Source organism: Podarcis erhardii (genome assembly GCF_964252035.2).
Source record: "Podarcis erhardii genome assembly, chromosome: 1".
Classification (NCBI taxonomy): domain Eukaryota; kingdom Metazoa; phylum Chordata; class Lepidosauria; order Squamata; family Lacertidae; genus Podarcis; species Podarcis erhardii.
In genome coordinates this window covers 118710852-118736695 of record NC_138497.1, presented here as the reverse complement: position 1 = coordinate 118736695, position 25844 = coordinate 118710852, and the positions used below count along the sequence as shown (strand labels likewise).

The following is a 25844-nucleotide window of genomic DNA, read 5'->3' as shown; positions in this document are numbered from 1 at the left end:
TACTGTAAAAGATCCTTGGATCAGTCCCTGGCCTTTTCAGGCAGGGCTGGGAAAGACTGCTATCTGGAGAGTCAGTGCCTATGATTGTAGACGAGAGTGAGCCAGATGAACCAATGGTCTGTTTAAATAAAAGACAGCTTATTATGTTCCTTACCATTATAAAACAGAGAGGAAAGCTTAAAGAAAAAAACACCAAGTGGGAATGTTAAGTTCATAGCTTAGAAACTGCAGGAGCTGAAGGACTTTCTCCCAAACTATGTTCACTGATCTAAGTTATGGGAAATAACTCAAGGAACTATACGATAGTAACCCTGAGGTTTCCTAGACTGTCTATTTTCTGAGAATGAAAATACCAAGGCCCTTTATTCTTTTATAATCATATGTTGCTGCATGCTTTCGGGTGACACCAGAGAGCACAGAGTTACACGAGAAACAAAAGGTAGTGGCCACAGAGTTTTTCTGGAAGCAAAAATGCCATATGGTTCATGCTAAGTCCCTCATTCGCAGAATACGGAATGCCCACCCTAACATACTGTCACATTCAAAGTCTTCTTCCAAGCCATCAGAAAGATGCAGTAAAGGTGAGCCAGGTTCTGGCACTTAACAATACATGCATCCGTGGTGTGATAGGGTTCAGCTTGCATCTTAAAGAAATCAAGCCAAGCAGCTTGAGATATTAAAGAAAGGAAGGGAAACAAGGATCTGGAGACACATTTGCCTTATTTCACTGTTCTGACAAATATAGACTTGGTAGCCAATCAGTGGCCTAAATCCACTCAAAAGGGGTAGTGATCTGCCAGCTACTTCATCAGTTGTTAGGGTGAAAAGTCTTCTATCACAGCCAATATTAACTAGATGTTGGTAGGAGACCCTGGCAAGTGGTAAAAGGAAACAGGAGGCTCAGAGTATTTCCTCGGTCTGTATCCCTGTAGAGAGAACAGTCATGAATCATTAGGCTGAGAAAAGTTCCTTCCTGTTGGATCAGTTATATCAGGGATATGTGATCTTGCTGGCAGAAAATTGCTGTGATCGTCTGACGCTTTTCCTTCAGAACTTGTAAGAAGCAGGAGTTAGTGGGATAGTTGACTTGTGGGATGGTAGGTGCTAGAGATTAGAAAAGCCCTATGGTGTATATTATGTTTCCCAGGGACAAAAATGTTTATCAAGTGTCAAATGTAAGAAATGGAAACTGTAGAACATATTGCCACAAGAACGAACCCAAAGAAAAGGGCATGAATAACTAGCAACAAGGCAGAACAGCTGTGCTACATAAAAATATGTCCAGGCCTTATCTGTTGGCATAGACAGTGTATTCTGATTTCTGACCCCTACAGTACACAAAGGAGTGGTGTATCCAGAATCACGTATGAATGCATATTAATTTTCTAAAATAATGGCTAAAATGCACATTTGAAGGTGGGCATCTTGGATGTATCACTTTGGGGTGACAGAAGGTAGAAGTGGAGAACATCACTGTTGTTCAGCAACTAGGCCAAGGTGGGATCTTCTGGATCTTTATGTAAATACAATCGTATCTCAGAAGTCGAACGGAATGCGTTCCGGAGGTCCCTTCGACTTCCAAAACATTCGGAAACCAAGGCGCGGCTTCCAATTGGCTGCAGGAAGCTCCACTGTGTCGGACATTCGGGTTCCGAAGAACGTCCGCAAACTGGAACACTCACTTCCGGGTTTGCAGTGTTTGCGAGCCAAAACATTTGACTCGCAAGGTGTTCGACTTCCTGAGGTACGACTGTATAAAAAACACGCACTCACAATCATAATTTTGCAGTTAATGATACAAATGATACAAATATTACTGGCTTATTTTTCTTGTCTCATTTCTTATTGAAAATATATTGGAAGCAGTGGGGTGCAGTCGGCGGACTACGGGGACTAGGCTAGTCTCCTAAACGTTCCTGGTAAATTAGAGTATTAAAGTATTAAAGCCTGGCCCCTGCTTCCCAAAGCCCAGGAAGCTTCTGCCTGGCTTAGGGAGGGAGACATAGTGCTCATGTACGTGATGTTGGGGTGCTGTGAGGTCACACATGTGATGTCACCTCCTCCATCACTCTTGCAAGCTGGTGCCTCTGGCCCTGTTCCCCTACGAAAAATTTCACCGCACGCCATTGATTGGAAGATAGAATCATAGAATTGTTGAGTTGTACCGGACCTCATGGGTCATGTAGCCCAACCCCGTGTGATGCAGGAATGGTTGCTGTCAAACTTGAAGAGAATACCAAAATACTGTTATCTTCCCTCAAAACCAGCCACTCACCTGATCTTGGAACAAAGCACCACCGAAGGCCCATATGCTTGCAAATGCAAAATATACTTCATAGAGTTCACGGGGAGAGTCTGGGGGAGCATTCTCCGGGGTCAGGAGACAATTCAGTAATGAACACAAAGTCTCCAGTGAAAATAAATAAAAAGGAAGGAGAGAATAAAGATATCTGAATACAGTCCCAACATCCTTTATATTCTTATTTCTACTTCTATAGCTGCTACTGTCCCAATATAATAAATATTTTAAAACACTTATTTAATTTCACACAACCATTGTGATGTATCCATTGTGAGGACGGCATCTGACTAGGTTCTCCTCAGGGTAGGCTCATTGAAATTAATAGACCACACCCATTAATTTCAGTGGGTCTACTCTGAGTAGGACTGGTATCAGATTTGGCATAGAAGAAGAAAAGTCACACACAGGAGACCAAAGCAATGAGTCGAGGGTGACTTCCCTTTATTATAGGCAGGAAAACCTTCTGGGTAGCTGCTCCTGCGATATGTTAGGCACACCTAAGCAACATACACAAATTGTTAAACTGAAGAGGGAGGGGGAAGATTAATCCCCAGTGTGGATCTATGTGCAGTCCCCACTTCTTCTCTGGCCCATGGGCAATTGAATCAAACACGGCAGAAGGAAGAGCTGTTTGAGAGCTGGGGTGAAGGACTGGAAACTGTATTCAGCCACTGAAAAGTGGTAACTGATGCAAGAAGAAGGAATTTGTCATATACTATTCCTGGAGGGTGTCACATGGCAGTGGTAGAGGCAGAGGGGTTCACACTAAGATATGGTCCTTTAGCTGTTGAACTACAACTCCCATTATCTCTGACCACTGGCCATGTTGGCTAGGTTTGATGGGAATTGTAGTCCAGCAACACCTGGAGGATCAAAGATAAGCCGCCCCTGGTCTACGGGAATGTGTTCTGCATGCAAAGCCTGTTTTCAGAAAGCATAATATTGGTAGGGCTGGCATATGTCCCAGACATTACCAGGATTTCAAAGGCAGAATTGACGTCCTGGAGGAATTTCCAAGTCAAACAAAAAAATACGTGTTTGTTTTTTTTGCATTCTTGCAAGAAAATCTCAACAACTTTGGGCTTTGTCTAAAAAATCTCAACAACTTTGGGGGTTTCCTAAAAAAGCTCAACAATCTCGGTGTTTTCCTAAAAGAAAGTTCAGCAACTTTCAGGATGCCATGTTTTTTACTTTTTGAAATATGGCAACCCAAAATATTGGTAACTGATATTATCCTCTTAAGCACACATACCTAGGCTGAAAGAGCAGAGGAAAGTCTCTATCAGACTGTGTTCAAATTATGGAACTGGGCCTACAAGGTGGAAGAGTGTTCTCTGCAATATATAGGTTGGGAACATATAGAGTTACTGAGCTTTGTGACAGCTGCAGATATTGGCTCAATTCCAGTATAACAGGGAAACATGAACTGCACTGGGAGAATGGTGTCACATAGTCCTATCTGCTTCCCAGTTCAGCTCCTACAGATGAGCACAAAATTCACTCCTTTTCTTCCCCCTAGTCCCAGGATTTCCAGAATCTTGTTCCACCTTTGCATGTGTGTTCCACCTTTGTTCCACCTTTGCATGTGTGCAGAGACAGATGCACACACACACAGAGGGGGGGGGGGTTCTGCAATGAGCACTGCTGTGGTAGTCCTCACTGTGGTGCAGAATCTATGCAAGCAAACTTTATTAAATAAATATGTTTTTAAAAGTCATTGTGGGAGCAACCCCAACCACACACTCTTTACCACTTTTGGAGTACAGATGTGTGCGAATGACTCAAAAAATAATACCCAAATGCAATGTAACTGTGCTGTTCAAAAGACCCACATCTAAGTTCTCTAGTTTGAGTTTTTCTGCCTTGTATGTTAGGCACAAAAAAACTGTTTTCATTTCTGGCTTTTGTTTTTTCCTCATAGAAAAATAATGTGATCCAGAAAGCTTTTTTTAAAAAAAACACACACACACTCAAAAGCTTCATATAAAAGCATTATTCAACTGCATAACTTCTGCATTCATTCAAAAATGCATATGGCATTTTAAAAATAACATAAATTAAGGAAAGTAAGGGCTTGTCCCATATAATGTCTATTGGAATTTCAGTTGCTTGCTAAAGTAACTTTCAAGCAACGGTCTGTCCGATCAAGCAACGGTCTGTCCAGAATTCTGTATAGAAGTTAACACTCCTAAATTGTTGAGCTCAATTTTATCAACAGCCAAATAACTTCATTGTAATTATGGAGTCTGTTTTAGAAAATGAAGGAACACCGACCTCACCTCCATAGTGTTCCCATATTTCTTTTTTATATATACTACTTGTATGAACAATAACTTGACTCTATAAGAGTCTTAAGTGTAGTCTTTTTGACTTCAGATGACTGTAGTGTAGAGGATGGCATCAGCCCTAATTCAGGAGGAAACAGTTACACAATCTGTGTCTGCTTTGTCACTTGAATCACAAAACACAAAATGTTAAACCATGCTGTGATTATAATGAAGTTCCTTCACACTAGGTCTGCATACTTGAACACTCTCACAATCACATCTCAGGAAGAGTGGCAGTCTGAAGATCCTGCTGCAGTTGTTGTTACCTGAACCATGCTGTTCTCTGGAACGGGGGTGATGGTTTTTAAGTTGCAGCGGACTTGCTCCAAGCAGTAAGGAACATATTTGTCAAAAAGGATGGTTAGATTTGCTCTTTCCGTCTGTGCTTTGCGAGTTTCAATCCAGCTAGTCACGTATCTGTGAAAACAAACTTATTTTAGGGTGCTTCTCCTCCCCTTAATCAATTGCTTTTGTTTATTATGTTTGAAAGCGAGTTTATGAGAAGAGCAGAGGGTTGTTTGCGGAGCCGCCTAGTGCTTTTACGGTATGTCCTTAGCTTGGTTCAGCCTTATTTTACTTGCTGAGATGCCTCTCTGAATTACCTTGTTTGTTGGTGATCCGTTTCCAACTGATTTGGCCTTGTAGTACAACTGTGACTAAGTTACTGCTTCTTTTGCCTTCCCAAACCAGTGCCCTCCACATATTTTGGACTCCCTCTCCCAGCAGCTCCAACCATTATGACCAGTGACCAGAGGTGATGAGAGTCAAAGTCCAAACCATTTGGAGGGCTCCTAATTAAAGAAGGCTGCTTGATTCTGTTCCAGGCAGGGGTGTGTTCTTCTGTCAGTTAAAATTTAGGACTTTAAATGCTTTTTTTAAACCCCTAAGATACACTCTCCCTCAACCTGTCATCTTTCAGATGTTTTGAACTGCACCGCTCCTCATCCTTGGCCATTGGCCATGGTGTCTGAAAGGAATGAGACTGGGAAATGCTGTCTTAGAAGCATATGACATTTTCATGGATGTTGAGGGAAATAACAAATGTAATTTAGAGAAGAAGAAAAATTGCCACTCACATGCCGTCACCTCCACACCAATAAAGCTTTTCTGTCTAAGCTTTCCCCAATACTCCCAAAACCTGGCATTATTATTTCACCCCTCTTCCCCACCGTTTACCTATAGGATCTGGGGTTTCCCCTTGACTACCCCAGACACATTTCCTCTCAGTGCGGATCATCAAACTTTGTGGACCAGTGGGCACATTTCCACTCGCAGGCACTGAGTCAGCAACCCCTGTTCTGGACATTTCCCCTATGTTCTCATACCCTGTGTCTCCCTAGAAAGTTGCCTTCTTCACACTAAAGGTCTGGCACCAGTCCTCCAGATTTTCAGATAGAATTCTTCCCCAGTCCTGTCTAGATATGCTAGGGCACTGTTTCCCAGACTTGGGTTTCCAGCTGTTTTTAGATCACAACTCCCATCATCCCTAGCTAGCAGGACCAGTGGTCAAGAACGATGGGAACTGTAGTCCAAAAAGAGCTGGAGACACAAGTTTGGGAAACACTGGGCTAGGGACTGAACCTGGGACCTTTTGTCTTCAATGCAGGTGCTCTACCACTGAAATATTCCCTTTCCCATATTGGAGGCTGTCCCCATGGCTCACATGGGAGATATCTACAGCTCTAGTAGCAGCACCAGTGCATTGTGGCTCCAATGACAAGTTCCTTTGTACGGTACTGATCAGCTTAATCTCTGAGGAAATAGCTGTTCACTCAATACCATAGAGTATACAGCTGACAGTAGTGATGTATGGAAGTGAAAGCTGCTGAAGACTTGATGCTTTTGAATTATGGTGCTGGAGGAGACTCTTGAGAGTCCCATGGACTGCAAGAAGATCAAACCGATCCATTCTTAAGGAAATCAACCCTGAGTGCTCACTGGAAGGACAGATCCTGAAGCTGAGGCTCCAATACTTTGGCCACCTCATGAGAAGAGAAGACTCGCTGTAAAAGACTCTGATGCTGGGAAAGATGGAGGGCACAAGGAGAAAGGGACGACAGAGGACGAGATGGTGGACAGTGTTCTCGAAGCTACCAGCATGAGTTTGACCAAACTGCGGGAGGCAGTGGAAGACAGAAGTGCCTGCCGTGCTCTGGTCCATGGGGTCACAAAGAGTCGGACATGACTAAACGACTAAACAACAACAACATACAGCTGACAAGATGACAGCTACATGAACAGAGCATTCAGCAAGATGTTTGCTGAGTTAAGAATATAGTATAACGCAGCAGCAAATGAGATCATCAATACCAAAGGAACAAGCATGGCCATAGGCATTTTGGACAGCATAGGTCTGTTGTCCGATCCAGCAGGGATCTTCATATATTCTTACTGGCCCCAGAGTTGCTGGCTGAAGGTGCACTGAACTGCCATTTGCTTGTTAAATGTGTATCTTGCCTTTCTTCAAGTTGGCTAATGAAAGAGCACAAAATGGGTAATATTGCAAAGGGCACATTAGAAGTACAAAAAGCAAGGGAGGTACTCACGGGCTCCAGCCTAGGTCCTGCGTATTCACATAGAGGATTCCAGCTCTCGACACAGTGGCTGGAGTTGCTGCCCGGAGGTGGCTTATTTCAAACACCAGCCGCATGGAAGGTGTTAATGAAATCCGTTCGTTACTTGCTAAAGTCAGAACCTAAGCACAGAATCATTACAATTTTATTGCAGTAGGTATTTGCTTTTCAAATTAAGTAACTAAGGTACTGTTGTGTGTTTTTTTTTTAAAAAAAAAAGTCAGAATCACAGAGCACATGTTCAGCTACAGCTAATACACAGGAATATAATTTTATTTTCCAATGAGTGTTATTTGTTAGTTTAAATAATATCCCTTATATCTTTATGGATATCTGCTGTGACATTCAGGAAAACAGCAGAAGAATGAACTCAAACACTATCCAATGAGAAGATCTCTTGCATACGACACATTGAAATTAATGAAAGTGATACTGTGCTGTTTCATTAAACATGTGCAGGAGACCTTCCCATTGAATTGTCCTTAATTTCTTCAATGTTTTTATAAAGCCATGTTAATTGTCATTTCATTGAAAAGTCAACTGGTTCCCTATACACTTACCCAGCAATAATCACAATGGACAAAAAAGTGACTCTTCTCTGCAATTTTGTTTTGCTGGACTTACACAAAAGGATTCTTTATTGTCAATGGGAATAAAATCAATATAATATTTTGATTCATGGAAAGAAATTTATGTTAGGGATCGGTTGAAAAACAGCAAAACAAAAGGGATAACAATAGTATATCTTCATGAAATCAAACCTACAATTTATGAAGAGAAGAAACTATGAATTAAATCTCTTAAAATTGAATAAGCCAGCAATGGTGTGGTTTCAATGCACATTAAACGAAAGTTCAGGCAATAAGGAAAAAAAATGGCTATTTTTCTTTCCAAGATGCAGTTCTTTGGTCCCTTGAATTAAGTAAAGTAAAGTAAATATTAAATAAGTTAAATTTTAAAAAGTAAAGATGAAATGGTATTATTTCACTAAATCAATTTACTGCTGCAAGTGCAAATGTAAACTGAGTTTTTGAATTTCAAACAATTATTTTAAGGCTAAAGTGGATGGCAAAGAAATGAATTAAAATGTGTTGTTGCCAGTTGCTAGCAGAAAGGTTCTAAGAGAAAGCTGTTCAGATATAATGCTAAACCACACTGTGGTATTGCTTGAATGTGCATGAGACTTCTGTTCTCTCATCTCTCCACATGTGCTCTGTTATCATCCTACCCTTCCTTTTGCCAGGGAAACCACAGTTTCCCGTGTCTGCAGTGGGGAAACCATGGTTTGTCTGCAAAGTGTAACTGGATGCCATGTTTGCTTGTGATTTCCAATTCCATCTTAAAGGAAAGCTGGTTTATGCAAAACATAATTTGCCTCCTTTAGAAGAAAAAAAGTAGCAAAACATGTTTCCTGTGAAATAGGAAGTATCAGAGGAGAAAGGAAGAGAAGGAGAGAACGCACAGGGAAGGGGTTTTTTTTATGTCTTACTGTAACACCAATATCATGCCTTGGCAATATATCTGAATTGAGCTAAAGAGAAATCAAGTTTCATCTACTACATCTTTTAACTATAATCAAAAAGAGAAATCAAACTGTTCTTTTCCAATCCTTCGCAAGAAAAGAAATCCAAACACATGATTCCAAACACAAACTTATCAGGAAAAAAATCAAGTATTTCAAGAGTAACGATAAAATCGCGAGAACTGGCAGGATTTGGCTGTGAGAATGAGGAATGTTTTATGGCAAACTGAAGAACTTGGGGGAAATAGGCCATAGAAGATATGTTGTAGATCCCATGTGCTACAATAGAGCAATGGCCCACAGTGGGCCTGGATAACCTGTTTCAGTGTGATCCATTTTTATCTTCTATGATTGTACTTGCCATCAGGTGCTATTCTTCTGGTGTTCCTAAGGGGCGGTGCAACGCTACACATCCCCTACTGAGTACTTTAGCTTAAAAGCTACAATAGAGTCCTTAGAATCTAACAACAAGAGCTATTCTAGGAGCTGGTTAGGAAAATGTGATTTAAAGGAGGTTTCCAGCATTGTGTGAAATTAGGGCAAAAAAAAAAAAAAATCTCTTTTCAATTTGCACAAAGTATCTCAATTCCAACAGTTTGCTCTCCAGCTGTTGTATCCATCATAAAGAAAGGCCAGGACGCCGTGGTGAAGAAAGGTGACATTTTAATCAATGGAGATTAATACATACTAAAAAAAAAAAAAATACAAAATGATTCAGCTTTCTGCTCCTCCCACTTCCAAGGTTGAACCATGAACTTTCCACTTTTAGTCATTTTAGTTAAGGAGACATTCTCTCTCTCTCTCTCTCTCTCTCTCTCTCTCTCTCTCTCTCTCTTACATTAAATGGGTGTTGGGGGTAAGTCTAGGTCATGTGGGTTTAGATCTACTCTTCATTCCAAAATACATAATTCTATTTTGGATGCTATTGGTATCTTTAAACCTCGAATTATATCACAGCACATCCGTACTGGGTCTATCAATGAAAAAATTATTTCTCTATTAGCACTGTCTACTATAAGCAGGAGCCTTGGTCAATGTCGTCTATAGGAAACGGTTGTAAGTGTTGGTATAATAAGGCCAGAAACAGATTTTAGGTTTTTCTCCACCGAGTTTTGATACAATAGAGGCATCATTGCCCATAGTGTGCTTATTCTTCACACTTTTGTCTCCTTTAAGAAACAGTCAATTCAAAAACTAGCAAAACCTTGTTGAGTAGGGATAGTAAGTGCACATGATCAGGGATGCAACATATCAGGATTACAGTCTATCTTTCCACTTGCAGTGTCTGAAGTGGCTTGCAAATATAATAAAATTAACAATTCTCACCTACAGATGCAAAAAACCCCCAAACTATAAGCTCAGGTTAAAAGAGGCATTGACAGGAGAACAGTGAAATGGCCAGCTAGGACTGGGAAAATAACACAGATTTGACGCCTAAATCAGGCAAATGTTTCCTGTGAGGGTGTCCCATAAATGGGGTTCCATAGCAAAACCAGACCCTTTATCCTTTAACACTACTGTACAACCTATCTTCAGGGGCTTGGGGTGAGAGGCGCTCAAAGCAGGCCCTCAAAAGATTACCTCCAGGGTCACACAGGCAAAAGCAGTCCTTCTAAAACGGTCTTCTAAGGTAGCCTCATGTCTGATGCTTTGCAGTCTCTATCCTCCATCCAGACAAGGAAGAAGCATCATGAGAGTTCAAGGACACATTCTAGCTAGGCAAAAACACTTGAGGTGTGCAGAAGGCCAGTGAAGGATTTCAAATGCCAGATAAAAATGTCTGGAGGGCTGTATTTGCGTTGCACCCCCTATACAACCGAGCCTGAGGTTCCCCACTCCTGCTTTACAGGAATCTAAGATGGATGCTACCAGAACAATTGATAACCATGTTCAGGCTAACATGCCTTTCCCAACAGTGTTAAAAGCTATTATTAAGAGCCAGTCTTCGTCTGTATGATGTATACGGAAAACCAGGGCCGGATTTAGGTTTGATGAGGCCTTAAGCTACTGAAGTTAATGGGGCCCTTTCTATGTCCAGCTGTCCTTTGTCAACAACAATTTGTCGCTGTTTTTTGTGTTGAATATATGCTATATGGTAATTTATGGACCGAATAGGTATCCTTTTAGTGAGGGTGAAAGAGGAGAGCGCAAAATATGGCCTGAAGCTCAACATCAAAAAGGGAAAAAAAAGAAAAAAGACCATGACCACTAGTCCCATCACCTCCTATCAAATAGAAGGGGAAGAAATGGAGGCAGTGAGAGATTTTACTTTCTTGGGCTCCATGATCACTGCAGATGGTGACAGCAGTCATGAAATTAAAAAACGCCTGCTTCTTGGGAGAAAAGCAATGACAAACCTAGACAGCATCTTAAAAAGCAGAGACATCACCTTGCCAACAAAGGTTAAAGCTAACATAGTTAAAGCTATGGTTTTCCCAGTAGTGATGTATGGAAGTGAGAGCTGGACCATCAAGAAGGCTGATCGCCGAGGAATTGATGCTTTTGAATTATGGTGCTGGAGGAGACTCTTGACTGCAAGGACTGCAAGAAGATCAAACCTATCCATCCTTAAGGAAATCAGCCCTGAGTGCTCACTGGAAGGACAGATCGTGAAGCTGAGGCTCCAATACTTTGGCCACCTCATGAGAAGAGAAGACTCCCTGGAAAAGACCCTGATGTTGGGAAAGATTGAGGGCACAAGGAGAAGGGGATGACAGATGGCTGGACAGTGTTCTCGAAGCTACCAGCATGAGTTTGACCAAACTGCAGGAGGCAGTGGAAGACAGGAGTCCCTGGCGTGCTCTGGTCCATGGGTTCATGAAGAGTCGGACATGACTAAATGACTAAACAACAACAACAAGGTATCTAAAGCCATTTGCGCATAAAATATTTATTTTATCAAAGTGATTGTTGAACTGAAATACAATTAAGAAGAAGTATACTAATAGTGAAATACAGGTGGGGGCCATTACTTACATCATAGGAGCCTACACAACACAAAACACTGTTGCTGTATGTAGGTTTTATTTTTTTTGATTTTTTAATCTTTTATTTGGAAATGTACATCCAGGTGTTTTTTCCCTTTAAATTTTGTTGGGGCCCCCAAGAGGGTAGGGCCCTAAGCTATAGCTTGTTTAGCTTATACATAAATCTGGCACTGCAGAAAACACTGTACATATTTGGAAATAGACCAGAAGAGTATCTCACCTGCTCATCACAGCCATGTTAAAGAATGTGAAACACACCTTATTGTCATCCATGACAGTGTTGAGTGACTCAATCCACATAGGATCAATGTCACCATCCAGGACAATCCATTTGGGGCCATCATGCGTGGTGCTAGACAGTTCTCTCATCATGGAAGAAAACAAGCCTTCAAAACGATGAAAACAAAAATTAGTTTTTTAAACAACAACAACAAACTTGTATGTGTTTGTATATGTTAACATGTGCAATTTTATTAAGAGTATAATGATTGGAAATACCATCTTTCCACTCCCTTGTTGAAGGGTGAAGAAAGCCAAAAAGTTCATCCGTTGTGACAGCTTTGGGGTTGATATCATTCCATGCTGGCCTCAGCTTCATATTTGAGTAAGTCGTGTGTAGTGTCTTTAATATCTAAAGTAAGAACATTTTATCACGCCAGTTTCACAATCAAGTGGTAGCATCAGTTAAAAGGCATCCTTCAGAATTATTTGCTGTTCCACGTGCAACAGAGAAGTTAACCTGAATATATATCTAACAGGTTACTACAGTCAGTCATTACCCCCCCACCGCTAGTTATATTTGTGCAATATATGTGTTTCGCACATATAGTGTTGGTGCTGACCTTTAAAGCCCTAAACGGCCTCGGTCCAGTATATCTGAAGGAGCGTCTCCTCCCCCATCGTTCTGCCCGGACACTGAGGTCCAGCTCTGAGGTCCTTCTGGCGGTTCCCTCACTGCGAGAGGCCAAGTTACAGGGAACCAGGCAGAGGGCCTTCTCGGTGGTGGCACCCGCCCTGTGGAACTTCCTCCCGTTAGATGTCAAAGCGATAAACAACTACCTGACATTCAGAAGACATCAGGGAAGTTTTTAATATGTGACATTTTAGTGTATTTTTCATCTTTGTTGGAAGCCGCCCAGACTGGCTGGGGAAACCCAGCCAGATGGGCGGGGTACAAATAATAAATTATTATTATTATTATTATTATTATTATTATTATTATTATTATTCACACTTTACACTTTAGGCCCACTTCCTTAAGTGTGCATGTCCTCAGGATATCTATCCATAGGTTTCGTTCCTTGTAGCACTAGTGATAGTTCTTCAGCTTTCCTCAACCCTGACATAGGACTTCAGCATATATACAGTGGTACCTCGGGTTAAGTACTTAATTCGTTCCGGAGGTCCGTACTTAACCTGAAACTGTTCTTAACCTGAAGCACCACTTTAGCTAATGGAGCCTCCTGCTGCTGCCGTGCTGCCGGAGCACAATTTCTGTTCTCATCCTGAAGCAAAGTTCTTAAACTGAAGCACTATTTCTGGGTTAGCGGAGTCTGTAACCTGAAGCATCTGTAACCTGAAGCGTCTGTAACCCAAGGTACATCCAGGATATAAATATGTAACCAGATTTGGGGGGAACGAAAACTAATGAAGTTGACATGCCCCACCGACACCAGAATATCAATTTCACCAAGACTATTGAACACAGAAGTTTCATCAAGTGGCAAACATCTTGTAACCTGCATTACCAATTCATGCTCTCTTTATTGCTATGTGTTTGTTGGAGAAATGGGTGTGTTCTTCATTTTACCTGGCTTTTCCCTGTTCCAGCATTTCCAACCACAAAGACCGAATGTCTGACAGCCAGTAGTTCTTCTAACTGCATAACCTAAAAAGCCGTTCAAGAAAATTAGGGGTGGGGTGGGGTTTGGAATTGATATAATGGCGAACATATTTTACAGGCATAGCTATGTATTAAGAAAACTGTAAAAATGAAGAAGAATCGGAGAACACTTTTCTTTCCCATTTCAATAAACATCGGTCCTATTTTATTCTCTCATTCCTTAAAAAATTGCCCCTCTTTTACGCTGTTCTGCCGCAGTTGTGGAACGTATTCACAAAGAGACAAGTCAGATTTTCACTGGGTGTGTTGGACATGCTCTGTGTGATTTTACTACTAAGGGCTGAAAGAATGGAGTCAATAGCAGCATCAACACTACATTGTCCAGAACTACATTGTCTCTGGTTTTAGATGAACAATGAACAATAGGACCATTCCATTAGGTTTTGGTACTTCTGCAGCAGGAAGGCATATGGATTATGCTCTGCTGCGAAATACTAAATTGAGATTAGACACAAGTGGTATAAGGGGTTATGTTGGGTGGTTAATGTTGTGACATGGGGTTTGTGATTTCAGCTCTCTTGACATAATATGCTGGAGACAGTTCTCTAGTAACACTTCTTTATTTAAGCAACAAGACTGAGACTGAGGAGGGGAGAGCTACATTTATAGGGACAGGGAACTAGCTAGAAAGGATACATTTTGGAGGGAACAATATCAGGCAATCACAGTCCTGCCTTTTGGAGGAAACCAATAAGACAGAGGATCCAAATACAGCAGCTTAAATGAACCAATAGTAGCTGTACCCTCTGGAACCAAAAGGCAGTTACTTTACCCTAATGCAAATACAGACAATAATAATACAGATATAAAATCCTTTGACTCAATACACAACAGTTAACCTATGACCTTCTACATCAGGGTTTCCCAAACCTGGGTCTCCAGCAGTTTTTGGACTACAGTTCCCATCATCCCTGACCACTGGTCCTGCTAGCTAGGGATGATGGGAGTTGTAGTCCGAAAACATCTGGAGAGCCACAGGTTCCCCACCAAGCCAGCCCAACTTTGATCTACAAGCCCAAACCATCTGACATATTAATTAAATTATTATTATAATTATTAATTAAATTTCTATACCACCAAAGATCACAGGGCAGTTCACAACATAAAAATTAAATGTGCAACATAGGTTTCACTATATTGTCTCAGCACATAAAGGTAAAGGTAAAGGGACCCCTGACCATTAGGTCCAGTCGTGACCGACTCTGGGGTTGCAGCGCTCATCTCGCTTTATTGCCCGAGGGAGCCGGCGTACAGCTTTCAAACTGCTAGGTTGGCAGGAGCAGGGACCGAGCAATGGAAGCTCACCCTGTCGCGGGGATTCAAACCACCGACCTTCTGATCAGCAAGTCCTAGGCTCAGTGGTTTAACCCACATCGCCACCCACATGTCTACTCAAAATATAAGTCCTACTGAGTTCTGTGGAGTAAATGGATACAGGGCTGCAGCCTCGCTGAGAGGTATTGAAGGTCGTTTGGTAGTTTGAGTTAACTTGCAGCGTAATAAATAAAAGATTGTTAGAAGGAAAGGAATGTCATTAATATCATAGAATCACAGAGTTGGGAAGGGACCCTGAGGATCATCTAGTCTGACCCCTTTGCAATGCAGGAATATGCAGCTGTCCCATACGGGGATCAAACCTGCAACCTTGGGGTGATCAGCACCATGCTCTAACCCAGTGTTTCGCAACCTTTGGTCTCCAGCTGTTTTTGGACTCCAACTCCCATCATCCCTAGCTAGCAAGACCAGTGGTCAGGGATGATGGGAATTGTAGTCCAAAAGCAGCAGGAGACCCAAGTTTGGGAAACATTGCTCTAACCAACTGTTATTTTTCATTCCCTATTACAGTAAAACAAAACTAAATTTAAACACAGCTCTTCAGAGGTCATTTGCTCATACTTCCCTCCCACCAAGCACCTGGTGGGACAGGGGACTAGGGACACAAGGGACTAAAAGGGTAAACTCTGAAAATCTATTTTAGGGAGGTTGGGAGTCATAAAGGGTCGTGATTTATTGCTAATTTTGCTGCTACTGCATCTGGGCTGCAGATACTAATTGGTGGCGTCATGCTTATGGAATGCCCTCTCCCCCCAGGAGATTAATCTGGAGGTGGCATAGCTTTTAAATGCCAGTCCACGATGCCTTCAATTTACCCAGATATTTTGTTTTATTTCAATTCAGTGTCCAGAACACTTTTATGTAGGCTGAGTTTGTTCTGATGTCTTAAGGAGCAACCCTAACCCTCTGATTTGTGCAGCTGGAGGGTGTTAGAATACAGAGGCAGGGCCCATCCACCAGCCATGGGGGGGAGGGAGAGGGCCTCTGCCACCATAGAGGTCCTCAGTGTGGCCATGGAAAGGACAATAATGCCACCAATTGGGGAAATGGGTCGTGGGGGGGGGGAGAGACTTAATGTGTTGCTGTTTAATTTTACTTATTTGCTTGTTTTTATCCTGTAATTAATTCTGTGCCCTGAGAGGCGCGCGGGTGGCGCTGTGGGTTAAACCACAGAGCCTAGGACTTGCCGATCAGAAGGTCAGTGGTTCAAATCCTTGCGACAGGGTGAGCTCTTGTTGCTCGGTCCCTACTCCTGCCAACCTAGCAGTTCGAAAGCACGTCAAAGTGCAAGTAGATAAATAGGTACCGCTCTGGCGGGAAGGTAAACGGTGTTTCTGTGTGCTTCTCTGGTTCGCCAGATGTGGCTTAGTCATGCTGGCCACATGACCAGAAGCTGTATGCCGGCTTCCTCGGCCAGTAAAGCGAGATGAGCACCGCAACCCCAGAGTTGGTCACGGCTGGACCTAATGGTCAGGGGTCCCTTTACCCTTTACCTTTACCGCCCTGAGATCTTTTGAACAAACAAATAATAAAATAAAATTTATTTTAAACTGAAAAGCAGTTAAGAGTGCACACAGATAGGTCATTAACCACACTGGCGTCTACCTTCCTCAGTAGCACACAGCACTATCCTAACTATGCCTACTCAAAACCGCATCCTACTGAATTCAATGGAGCATGCTTCCAGGTATGAGTGATGCGGATGGCGCTGTGGTCTAAACCACTGAACCTCTTGGACTTGCTGATTGGAAAGTTGGTGGTTTGAATCTGTGCGACGGGGTGAGCTCCCATTGCTCTGTCCCAGCTCCTGCCAACCAAGCAGTTTGAAAGCATGCCAGTGCAAGTAGATAAATAGGTTCCACTACAGTGGGAAGGTAAATGGCGTTGACATGTGCACTGGGACCCGTCACGGTGTCTCGTTGTGTCAGAAGCAATTTAGTCATGCTGGCCACATGACCTGGAAAGCTGTCTGTGGACAAATGCCAGCTCGGCCTGAAAATGCCCTCGGCCTGAAAAGCGAGATGAGCGCCGCAACCTCATAGTCGCCTTTGACTGGACTTAAGCGTCCAGGGGTCCTTTACCTTTTTACTTTTTATTCCCAGGTAAGTGAGCTCCCATTGCTCGGTCCCTGCTCCTGCCCACCTAGCAGTTCAAAAGCACGCAGTGCAAGTAGATGTGCCACTCTGGCGGGAAGGTAAACGATGTTTCTGTGCGCTGCTCTGGCTTCGCCAGAAGCGGCTTAGTCATGCTGGCCGCATGACCTGGAAAAACTGTCTGTGGAAGCGGACAAGCGCTGGCTCCCTCGGCCTGTAAAGCAAGATGAGTGCCGCAACCCCAGAGTTGTTCGCGACTGGGCTTAACTGTCAGGGGTCCCTTTACCTTTAAGTGCAGTTAGGACTGCAGCCATATGTGGAAAGTTGTAACCACAGTTTATAATACTGTATTTTTTGCTCTATAAGACTCCCTTTTTCCCTCCTAAAAAGTAAGGGGAAATGTATGTGCGTCTTATGGAGTGAATGCAGGCTGCGCAGCTACCCCAGAAGCCAGAACAGCAAGAGGGATTGCTGCTTTCGCTGCGCAGCGATCCCTCTTGTTGTTCTGGCTTCTGAGATTCAGAATATTTTTTTTCTTGTTTTCCTCCTCCAAAAACTAGGTGCGTCTTATGGTCTGGTGCGTCTTATAGAGCGAAAAATACGGTACTTATCGTGAAAGATTATCTGATATAAGCAAAGAGAAGAAAGTGTGACCCCAAAGAAATCTCACGCTAGGCGTCTATCGATATTTCTAAGCTATTAAAAAGGACAAAGAGAACAACATTTGCTTTGCTTCAGTGAGGTTTAAGTAAAACAGGCTTCCTTAAAATCAAATTATAGCACGGTGATAAGGGGATGGAATAGGGCACTCACTCTGGTGACTCAAGTGCATCATTTGCTCAAAGGGCAGGTAATGATGAGAGCAGGAGTAATGAATGTGTTCCTCCCTCCTCTGTAACCCTGGGAACCTGACCAGTTCTTCCTCACCTCCCAAGGGTAGAAAAGCCAGTCTCCTTAGTCATTCCATCTTGAACTTTACTTAGGACAAAAGCCGAGTTAGAGCTAATGTTAACTTGTGTGTGTATTGATGATCAGGATTCATGTCTAGCAGAGGCTAAAGAGAGACTAAAATGTCTTTGGTTTTTTTTATTTAAAAAAACCCTTTAAGCAAAGTTTTAATAAAATCCAGGGCATCGAAAGCTGGACATGGGTGCTAAGATGGGCAGAGCATTACACACCGTGGGGTTATTAGTGTGGTTTAATTCCCACAAACTGGAATTATTTCCTGATATTGAAATGGAGACGCTTCTAACAAGGAAACAGGAAGCCCAATGCTTTCGCTTACTGCTGAACCTCGTAATAGTCGCAGCCAGATGTTGGAACCTACAGGCATCAAACAACAGTGATCGTTATAGCATTCAATCACCCCATTTAGAATGTTCAACAAGCTAAGCAGAAAGCTATTATTTCCACCTTCAGGATAAAGTTTTCCTCGGGCTGCAAATGGAGTTCTGCAATGGACTGGCGCACCAGCTGTTCCAACTTCAGATCCCTTTTCCGTGGAACTTCCAGCAATGGAAACAAGTCGTTGATCAGGCCCAGGAATATAGGGGCATCATTAGTGACTACCTTCGGAAGATTAAAATCCCTGAGGGCTCTCATCAAAACCTTCAGAAAAACCAACATGACACTATAATTAAATGAAATAATAACAAACCATAATATAAGGCATAAAATTAACAAACATTATGAATTAATCATACTTAAACAATTACAACCCATATGGCTTGTTAAACTCAATCTGCTACCTGCGGTGACATAAGACTGGATCCTGTAAATTCAATGCTACAACATTTCCCCCTCCCCACCATCAATCACGAAGCAATTATTTAGTGTTGTGATTGAGAAAATGGTGTGCTAAAGCTGGCATTCTTGTGACATGGGTTAGGTACATCGTGGGGATGTCTGCCAAATTCTCTGCCTTGTTTAATAACCACAACATTGCATTAATGTACACAGGTATATTTCATCCATTTAGACACCAGTTAAGCAACAGCCCAAGCCACCCAAAAGCATAAGAAAAGGGTGCAAACATATTCTGTCCTACAGGAGCTTAAAATCTACATTAGACAACATGGTAGACCAGGAGTTCTCAAAGTGTGGTTCATGAATCATCATTAGTTCATGAGCTTCACTCAGGTGGCCAATGGCAGAGAATGTTCCTTTCTCAGAGGTATAAAGCTGCAACTCACAGCAAGTCAGGGAAGGTCTGAAGTGGGGAAAAGAGGATGGCAATGCATTTGAAAGGAGTGGGGATGGTAGAGGGATGGTAGGGCGTTCCACAGGGCGGGTGCCACTGGGCAAAATGTGGGGGGGGAGACACCCTCCCATGAGATTATACTAAAATATGAGATTATATTAAATTTGATTAAAATGAATCAGTAACTGATGAAATCAACAGTTTTTTGAGAATTAATCTTTCTTATTCCATATCAAGTCAAAAAGCCAATGCAATTCTGGGCTGCATCAATAGGAGTATTGCATCTAGATCAAGGGAAGTAATAGTGCCACTGTATTCTGCTCTGGTCAGACCTCACCTGGAGTACTGTGTCCAGTTCTGGGCACCACAGTTCAAGAAGGACACTGACAAACTAGAACGTGTCCAGAGAAGGGCAACCAAAATGGTCAAAGGCCTGGAAGCGATGCCTTATGAAGAACGGCTAAGGGAGCTGGGCATGTTTAGCCTGGAGAAGAGGAGGTTAAGGGGTGATATGATAGCCATGTTCAAATATATAAAAGGATGTCACATAGAGGAGGGAGAAAGGTTGTTTTCTGCTGCTCCAGAGAAGCGGACACGGAGCAATGGTTCCAAACTACAAGAAAGAAGATTCCACCTAAACATTAGGAAGAACTTCCTGACAGTAAGAGCTGTTCGACAGTGGAATTTGCTGCCAAGGAGTGTGGTGGAGTCTCCTTCTTTGGAGGTCTTTAAGCAGAGGCTTGACAACCATATGTCAGGAGTGCTCTGATGGTGTTTCCTGCTTGGCAGGGGGTTGGACTCGATGGCCCTTGTGGTCTCTTCCAACTCTATGATTCTATGATTCTATGATTCTAAGTGAATCAAGATGAAAATAAGACAAAGGGTAACCTGGTCTTCAGGTTTGCTTTGGTCTTCTCGTTTCAGTGATCCAGCCACAACTAAAACGGACTTTATAGCTCTAAGACCCCAGTCATAATGATCCTATGGAAGAGAAACAAACCATCAGTAAATGCCTCATTTTCCTGCAGTTTGCATAGCTTCTTTGACCTCATACACCAGACCTTTAAAGCATAGGCAAAGCGCGCGCGCACACACACACACACACACACACACACAAAGAATCCTGAGATTTGATCAGTAAACTACGGTTCACCAGGGAACAATTTTTAAGATTCTAAGAGGGCATAAACAAGTCAATTAAGCACATTCTATTTAAGGGCACAGTCCACAGTGCTGTCTCCAATGGGTGTTAAAACACCCATCTTCTCTTCCCGGGGTACTCATTATAGTTCAGAGAGATGGGGTAGGGGTCTTTAAAGCAGAATTCTCAGCATCCTCACACAACTGAAATTATAAGACACAACTGTTAAAGTGAGATGAGATCGATGTAAGTTTGTAGCATACTGTAGGTAGGCCCAAGATGCTTCATTTGGGTAACATAATCAGTACCCGTCATCTATGGAAACTATCTTTGAATGTTTCACAGCACAAGTCTATGCAGAAATAGGTCCCATTCCATTCAGTGGGATCTACTCCCAGGCAAGTGTATGCATGATAGCAGCCTTAGAATAAAGGCTTCCTCTTGCTCACTGATAACCCTTACTTCTACAGTTACCATAAACTTAGTTTACGGGAATATATATGTAGGCCAACCATTCTATAAATGCACTCTGATTTAATAGTTAGTATCACTCAGACCTAGTCTTCATGCTTCCTAGCAGGGGTGCCAACTTGAAAAAAATATTGGGTGGCCTAGGTAAGCCCCACCCCATATAACCAATCACATGATGTGGTGCATGCATACCATTTGAATGGTAATGCCCATCAACTTGGGGGGCAGGCCCCTCAAATATTTTATGGGTGTGTGTGAAGACCCCTCAGCCCCTAGGAGTTGGCTCCAATGCTTCCTAGAATGATCCAGTAAGAGACACAATTAGCCTCGTGTCCTATTGCTTAATTAAATGATGAAAGCAAAGTTCTCAGTACAACTATACTAAGGATTACGATGATCTTTTATGCATTGCCACATAATCATTTTAGAGTGCTAAGACAACTAATGCTTAAAAAAGCAAAACTGAAAACCCTGCCCGTTCCCCAGATGCTATTGTTAGCTTAACATTTCCACAGATTCACCATGGAGGCATGTTGCACGAGCAAAGTGTAAAAATACAAAAGAGGCATGATTAAGCATGTCTGATGCAGTTCTCAATGGTTAGTCAAAAATTAGACATCTCAACGTGTGTGGGCAAGAAACTGTAATTTATAAATAATCACATTCTGATGTAGAATATATTTTTGGCATTGGACTACAATCCCCTGGTTTAAAAATACTTACAAACCCTTTTCTTCCATTGTCCTGATTTTCCCTCCTGAAATGTTGGAGATAATGTTTTCCCTGCCCCACTGATGCCCTGTTTCTGGAGCTGCCCATGGAGTCATGTTAAGTCTGAAGTGGGCCAGTGAAATCCTGCCAATCTTTCACAGAAATGAATTAATTTTTAGTTGCACTGAGAAGTGTGGAATGTGTAATTAATGGACTTAATTAAATTAGGAACCACCTAATGTATTTTAGGGACGCGGGTGGCGCTGTGGGTTAAACCACAGAGCCTAGGACTTGCTGATCAGAAGGTCAGCGGTTCGAATGCCCGCGACGGGGTGAGCTCCTGTTGCTCAGTCCCTGCTCCTGCCAACCTAGCAGTTTGAAAGCACGGCGGGAGGGAAACGGTGTTTCTGTGTGCTGCTCTGGTTCGCCAGAAGCGGCTTAGTCATGCTGGCCACATGACCCAGAAGCTGTCTGCAGACAAACGCCGGCTCCCTCAGCCTATAGAGCGAGATGAGAGCGCAACCCCAGAGTCGGTCACGACTGGACCCTTTACCCTTTACCTTAATGTATTTTAAGAGCTGTTGTTTTTCTTAATTGATTTTAAAAGAATGATCCTTACATGCACAGTCAAGGGTTGCTATTATGCTTTAATGTTTTATTGTGTAAGAAACCATGAGGTTCCCTTCAAGTGTGAAAAAGTGCAACACAAATGTAAAAATAAAGAAATAACTTGCTGTCCTTAGATTATATCTTATTTTGGTGTGGCCCCCAGTTCCTGGGCAAAGCATATTCAAATTTTAGATAATGCTAAGCTGAATTACTTGAGACTGACTTTCACAAATGTGTGAGATTATTGGTCTGTCATTTAATACATTGCCAATAGTAACTGTTAATAATCTAAATTAATAAATGATATTCATTGCTTTTCCAGCTACCTAAAGAATTGTAGAATTAGCATTTCCCATTTCACAGTTCTGATTAAGACCCCTAGATCCTTTTTCAAATGGACTACTGGCAAGCCAGGTGTCCCCCATCTTAGATTTACGCAGCTGGTTCTTCCTGCATAAGTGCAGAACCTTACATTTACTGAAATTAATTGTGTTAGTTTTGGCCTAGTTAAGGTTAAGGTCATCTTGAATCCCAGTTCTGTATTCTGTGGCAATTCCTACCCCTCCCAGTTTGGTGTCATCTGCAAAGTCATCCTGTTTGTACATAGACATCAATCTTTGCTGTGGAATGTCCCCTCCCTCACCTTACCCCCAATCTGCTCCAGAGGTTTGGGTGGAAAACCAGAACAAATGTTGGTGGGCCTGAAAGGAGCAGCTGAAGTTCCATTTCACCAGTGGAAGTCCTTGTTGAAGCTATATAACTTTGTTGGATGTAAGCCTTTGTCTACCATGTATTTTTATTATAATTTGAGGGTTGTATTCAACTGACTTTTACTCAGAGTGGACCCATTGAAATTAATAAACCTAAATTGTTGCTGTTGTTGTTTAGTCGTGTCCAACTCTTCGTGACCCCATGGACCAGAGCACGCCAGGCACTCCTGTCTTCCACTGCCTCCCGCAGTTTGGTCAAACTCATGTTAGTAGCTTCGAGAACACTGTCCAACCATCTCGTCCATCTCGTCCTAAATTAGCTATGGCCATTAATTTCATGTGTCTACTCTGAGTAAAATTTAGCTGAATACAACCCTAACATATTACTTTTTAAGACATTGTTGTTTTGAATTGTGTTGTAGTTTAATGGTTTAGATAGATCTAAATGGTTTAAATAAGTGCATAAGATATTTATTTTATATATAAAGGTATTCAGTTACTAGCAAATTCAGACTGAACTTCAGCTACCTGTTTGGAAAGAAGTTCATGGCAAAGTTTGTAGAGGCAAATGAACTTTCTAGAAAGCAATCGGGCATCCACAAATCCTTCTGCCACCAGCATTATTTCACAAATAAGTTCGAAGTCTGGAATCACCATTGCACAGGGTCTGTCAAATTAATATAATGCATTAAACTGTGAAAATTCACAACACAGCTCACAAATTACTGCACAATCCAAACCTCAGATCTTCCAGGATGGGATCCAGTGGGGGAATCCATCCTTTTGCTTCTCTACCTCAGCCAGCCTCCTGCTGACACAAACCTTTCCCTTGCATCTACTGAACATGCATTTTTATATGGATTTTTAAAATAAAAGTTTATGGATTAAAATGGAAATAAAATTGAATGGATCTTCCTCTTTGGCAATCACTCGTAACCAAGTAAGATTGTTTCCCATGAACACAGTCCTAACAGTGAGTCCATAAGTGACTGTGGAGGCCAATTCTGGATCGCCACGTCCTTCCACAGTGGGGACATTGGTTTCCGGGTGGGAGTTGATCACGGTGAGGGTTTGCCAAACATGCCTTCCTCTTTGCATACAGAAGAACACATGTAAAAAATGGACCAGAAACAGACTGATTCACCCGTTTGTATTCATTTAAAAACAAATTTTAAACATCAGGAATAAAAGATGTAAAATAAATGAGTTGGATTCAGCATTCCTTTTCTGCACAAAGCAAGTAACCTGTGCTGATAGAAGGGCTTTGTCATGACCTCATAGTCTAGCCCCAACCAGAACAGCCAGTCAGAGGCCGTTGAGTCACCAGCTGAGGATCCAGACCGGGGTCATGACCCTGATCCTGGTGGCCAGGAGCCACTAAACCAGAAGCTGGTTTGTCCACTGGACCAGATTCCAAAACATCAGAGCCTAGATTGTCTAAAGAGGTTGTGGAATGTCTTGTCCAAGAACAGACCTTATTGCACAATAGTTATGCAAGCGCATTAGCAGCCAACTTTGTTCTGAGGTTTGTTTTTTGTACCCAACACAATGCATATTCCTAGATCATTATATACTTACCGGAAAAGAGCTTTAAGGTTTTCTGGAAGTTCTGTTCTTCCTGCATAACCTGGATTAAGAGTTATGAAGATCCCCACGGTTGCTTTCAATTCAATATTCTCACCTAAAAAATTGAATCTGCGGAAGTGTGTGAGTGACACTGTTACAAGCCTCATACGTTAATAATGGGTGGAAAATAAATAATTAAATCTTGGGAGTGGGGAAAGGGGGAGTCTTATTCTCAGCCTACCTTTTCTTCTTGTGACGGATGGCATCCTGAATAGTTTTAACCTGAACAGCAACGACAGACAGCACCTCCACAGAAATGCGGTTGAACTCATCAAAACACCCCCACACGCCAGTTTGGCACAAACCTTTGTAGATATTTCCAATTGACTAATAATGAAGAGATGGCAGACAGGAGGGAAAAAATAAAAATAAAAATCAGCGGCTGAAAGCTAAGCCAAAATTACTGAAGAGAGTTTAAAAACAGCTGCCTTTGTTCATTATTTTAAAAATCTTTCGTGAAGGGCAAGCTATAAATGCCACAAATAAATAAACAAAAGGCTAAAGGCGAGGCTCGTTCTTTCACTGGAGATCCCAAGGCAGCATTTTACATTTTCCTAAGGATGTAGCCTTGTAAAAGAATGATATAAAAGAAACACCATCACTTGATATACATAATCTAATCAACAATGCTGACTAAAAATAAATAAATTAAAAATTAGCCATCTCTCTTCACCTTCTTTCCTTTCTGTAATGAAAATGCCCAGATGCAGGAACTGTGTGTTGCGTATAGCTCCTCACCACATAACTACAGTCACACTAGCTTTGAATTAATGAATTTGGTAAAGCCACTTCCAAGCTGGAGAGGAGGTGGGGTTGCAGGCCCACCCCCTCCCACACACGCGGGGGCTGGTTTTAGAATGAGGGAATCCCCGGGTGTGTCTGTGACCCAGCCCGCCAATCGGCAGGCTGGGGAGGCATGGCCTAGCCCATTTAAGGCCGGCGCACCTAAGGACCGCCCTCTTTGCCCCGTTCCAGCTGCCCGGTTTTCCCATCCCACCCACCCTCTAGGTTTAGCTAGCTTTGACCTTGCTATGGACTCCGGTTGGTCGCCGAAAGGGGCCTGGTAGGAATTTTTCCACTTGGCGCACTTCCAGCCATTTGGTTTCTTCGCCTACCTCGTAGCAAACGTCACAACTTCCTCGGTATTGGCGGTTAGGCATTGGCAGGGGTAATTGTTATGCAAATGAAGGGGGAAGGAAGCGCCATCACCTTCCCCCAATGAAAAGGGTAGTCCGGTAGAGGACTCCGGGGGGGCGTTGCCCTGTCCAAAACCTAGGGAGGTGAGGGCCTCCGGCACGCCCCCGAGTGGTGACACCCATGGGATCCTAGTTGGC

At 42.5% G+C, this 25844-nt stretch overlaps 1 protein-coding gene across 1 annotated transcript in view; it reads right to left on the bottom strand.

Annotated features, from left to right (window-relative positions):
- The window catches only part of LOC309335313 (dynein axonemal heavy chain 11-like), a 218587-nt gene that overhangs the window by 134374 nt on the left and 58369 nt on the right, over positions 1-25844 (bottom strand). Inside the window, exons 25-35 of the mRNA XM_081850263.1 lie at positions 24692-24837; positions 24463-24579; positions 23413-23551; positions 20131-20223; positions 18456-18650; positions 13522-13599; positions 12210-12342; positions 11970-12097; positions 7176-7324; positions 4896-5046; positions 2276-2407 (exon numbers count right to left, since the gene is read on the bottom strand). Coding sequence (XP_081706389.1) covers positions 2276-2407; positions 4896-5046; positions 7176-7324; positions 11970-12097; positions 12210-12342; positions 13522-13599; positions 18456-18650; positions 20131-20223; positions 23413-23551; positions 24463-24579; positions 24692-24837 — 1461 coding nt within the window. The remainder of the gene's footprint in view (positions 1-2275; positions 2408-4895; positions 5047-7175; positions 7325-11969; positions 12098-12209; positions 12343-13521; positions 13600-18455; positions 18651-20130; positions 20224-23412; positions 23552-24462; positions 24580-24691; positions 24838-25844) is intronic.